Source organism: Plasmodium reichenowi, chromosome 8, assembly GCF_001601855.1.
Source record: "Plasmodium reichenowi strain SY57 chromosome 8, whole genome shotgun sequence".
NCBI classification, from domain to species: Eukaryota; Apicomplexa; class Aconoidasida; order Haemosporida; family Plasmodiidae; genus Plasmodium; species Plasmodium reichenowi.
Window position 1 is genome coordinate 636,622 of NC_033653.1, and position 3,274 is coordinate 639,895.

Sequence of the window (3,274 nt, forward strand, 5' to 3'; positions counted from 1 at the left end):
ATTGGACGTATATTTTAAAAGAATAGGTATATATGTGTGTTTTTTTTTTTTTTTTTAAAAAAGTTATAAAATTATAGATAATAAAGAAAATATATCTACATATAAATATAAATATATATATATATTTATTTATTTATTTATATTTATTTATATTTTATTTTTTGAAATTTGAACATGAATAAAGGGACAATTGTAAAACTACATTCCCTAGATTTAGACAGGAATATAAATAAGAATGTCGATTTTAATAGAAAAGGAATAAATAATTATGAATCAGATTTGTCTATATCATCATATAAAACATTTAAAAATTCAAGTGATAATAATGATATACCTTTGTATAGAACATGTACTAACGATTCTGATCATTCAATAAAAAATAAAGATATTTATGGTTATAAAAAAGTAGTATCTTTGAATGAATATATATTTAAATTTAAAAAACTGACAAATGAAAAAAATAAAAATACATTAGACAAATGTAATATTTTTAGAAGATTTAATACTAACCAAAAAAATCTTATAAACATCTCAGATTCATGTAGTGAATCCAATTTGAGTTCTGAAGGTAATGTGTCTATGGGTGTAACAACAAATATGATGAAAAAAAAGAAAATATATCAAAATATAAATGAGGATATGGAAGATATATTTTGTTTTTATGATAAAGGAAAACATTTTAATTATAATAATTATGATACTATAAAAGATATTACGAAATATAAAAGTCATATACAAATGGAAGATAAACCTTTATCTTGTTATTTAAATTCGTCATTTAAATTAATGTCTGACAATTTGAATGGTGACGAAAAAGATAACACAACAGAAACATCCTTTCAAATTGTTAATGATGTTATATGGGAGAAAAAAGGTACATCTATAAATAATAATAAAATAATAAAAAAATAAAATAATAAAAAAATAAAATAATAAAAACTTTTTTTTTTTTTTTTTTTTTTTTTTATATGTTATGATTATTATGTAATTGTATTCACATTTTCATCATATCAGATGAATATATAAAAAATTCATTCTTCTTTTTTCTTTTTTTTCTTTATTATTTATTTTATTTTATTTTATTTTTTCTTGTATAGGACTTATTACATGTTCAAATGGATATATATTAGATAGGGATATTATAAAAAATAGTGAAGAAAAAAAAAGTTTGAAAAAAAAGGTGAAAAAGTATTTCAAACATAAAAAGAGTTTTTTACAGAATGTGAAAAAAAAGAGGATAAAGAAATATAAGACGGTTTTGTATAATTTAATACATAATGTGAATAAGATATTTGTGAGGAATCCAAGATTAAGTATTAGAGATATAAATTTATACAATATAAAACATGGGAAAAATAAAAATAAAAGAATTTTTGTTTTTTTAAATGGTATTAATAACATATATCATTCATTTAGAAGGAAAAATCAGAATTACATTTTTAATAATAAAAATAAAACATGTATTATGAAATATAATATAACAAATGATTTTATAAATTCCTATGAAAAACATTTGAATAAAAAAATTGATAATAATATATTCTTCGAAATTGAACAAAACAACATAAAGCATGATATAGATGATAATATAAAGAAACCAAATGTCGAATATATAAAGGATGAACTTAATAATAAAGAATCGATTTCTTTTTATGAATTACATAAAAATAAAAATATAATTATAGGAAAAAGAAATATAATATTTCCTTCTTGTCATATGAAATGTGATAAAGCCAAAATAGTTATAGGGGAAAATAATTTATTTGAAGATTTAGTTACTATAATAAATAATACGAGTACAGATATGTATATAGGTAGTTATAATATATTTAGGTCTGGTACATATATATATAATTCGATGAAAATAGGGGATAGAAACTGTTTTGATTACAAATGTAGGTTGATACGTAAAATATTACATATATATATATATATATATATATATATATATTTATATATTTATGTGTTTTATTTTATTTTATTATTATTTTTTTTATTATGCTTAGGCAATATAATTAAAAGCAATATTGGTTCACATACATTTATTGGTATAAATATGATGATAGATAAAAAATGGAGATTACGAAATGATCATAAAATTGTTGATAATGTAGTTATATATTTGAATTCACAAATTATACAAGTAAATAAAAAGAATAAATCCAACATAAGAACATATATGTATATATATTTTTAAGTGTCTATATTTTTGTATGTATTTATTTTTATGTCTGTTTATCTTTCCTTGTTATTATTTATTTAGGAAAATATGAGAGAAATAATATCAAGATATAATCAAATAAAATGAATAAAAAAAAGGAAAAATAATTTATAATTAATAATTTGTAAAAAGGGTAAACATAAATACATACATATATATATATATATATATATATATATATATATATATTCATATATTTAATACTGAATTCATTTTTTATAAATATATGTACATATATTTTATATAACCTCTTTTTTTTTTATTTGTACTTATTTTTTTCAAATAATCATATAGATATACTTTCTACATTTTCATTTTGTTTTTTTAAATGTGACACTGCAAGTACTATTTGATTGAATAATTTTGTTTTTTCCTTTTTAAAGAAAAAATTTATGATAATTTTTTTTGGTTTTTTTTTTGGTAAATGAATAAATAAATAAATAAATATATATATATATATATATATTTGTCAAAATGTCAAAAATAATATATGTAAATATAACAACAAAAAATAAGAAAAAAAAAAAAATATATATATATTAAAAATATATATTACATATATATATATATATATATATATATATATATATATATATATAACATATCCGTTTTATGCGTTGTCTAAAAGAAATATGATTATAACATGTTCATAATATTTATAATTCTATTATATCACAATATTTACGAAATAAGTATATTATCGGGAAGTCTTTCAATTTTATATTTAAAATTTTTAGCATATAAAATAGGAACTCCCGGTATTTTTCTTAATCTTATTTTAAGATCTCTATCATTTGTGGCAATAATATAACACCGACTTTCTGTAACTCTATTAACTATACAATCATCAGCATAAGTACCTTTATGATTACAAGTTAATCTTTGAAAACGAGGATCCTTTATTAATTTTAATCCTAGAGAATATCTTTGTCCTAACTTTTCCATTTCTCCTATTACACAATCTGTTACAAAAATATTACATTTGGCTAGTAAAACCTCTGAACATCCTTTTATTATGTCAATTTTATATTGTATACTGGAATTTATAAAATT

General features: G+C 18.1%; 2 protein-coding genes across 2 annotated transcripts; one reads left to right on the forward strand and one right to left on the reverse strand.

Annotated features, from left to right (window-relative positions):
• Positions 1–174: 174 nt before the first annotated feature.
• Positions 175–2,308, forward strand: PRSY57_0817600 (dynactin subunit 6, putative; the record flags this gene model as incomplete). Its single annotated transcript, XM_012907115.2, has 4 exons — positions 175–874; positions 1,098–1,895; positions 2,007–2,143; positions 2,264–2,308. 4 exons carry the CDS (start codon positions 175–177, stop codon positions 2,306–2,308), a joined length of 1,680 nt encoding a protein of 559 aa, XP_012762569.2.
• Positions 2,309–2,902: 594 nt separating this feature from the next.
• On the reverse strand, positions 2,903–3,274 carry PRSY57_0817700 (nucleolar preribosomal assembly protein, putative; the record flags this gene model as incomplete). The annotated part of the gene is made up of 1 exon (XM_020114733.1): positions 2,903–3,274. A coding segment is annotated over one exon (372 nt), but the record flags the coding sequence as incomplete, so codon positions are not given.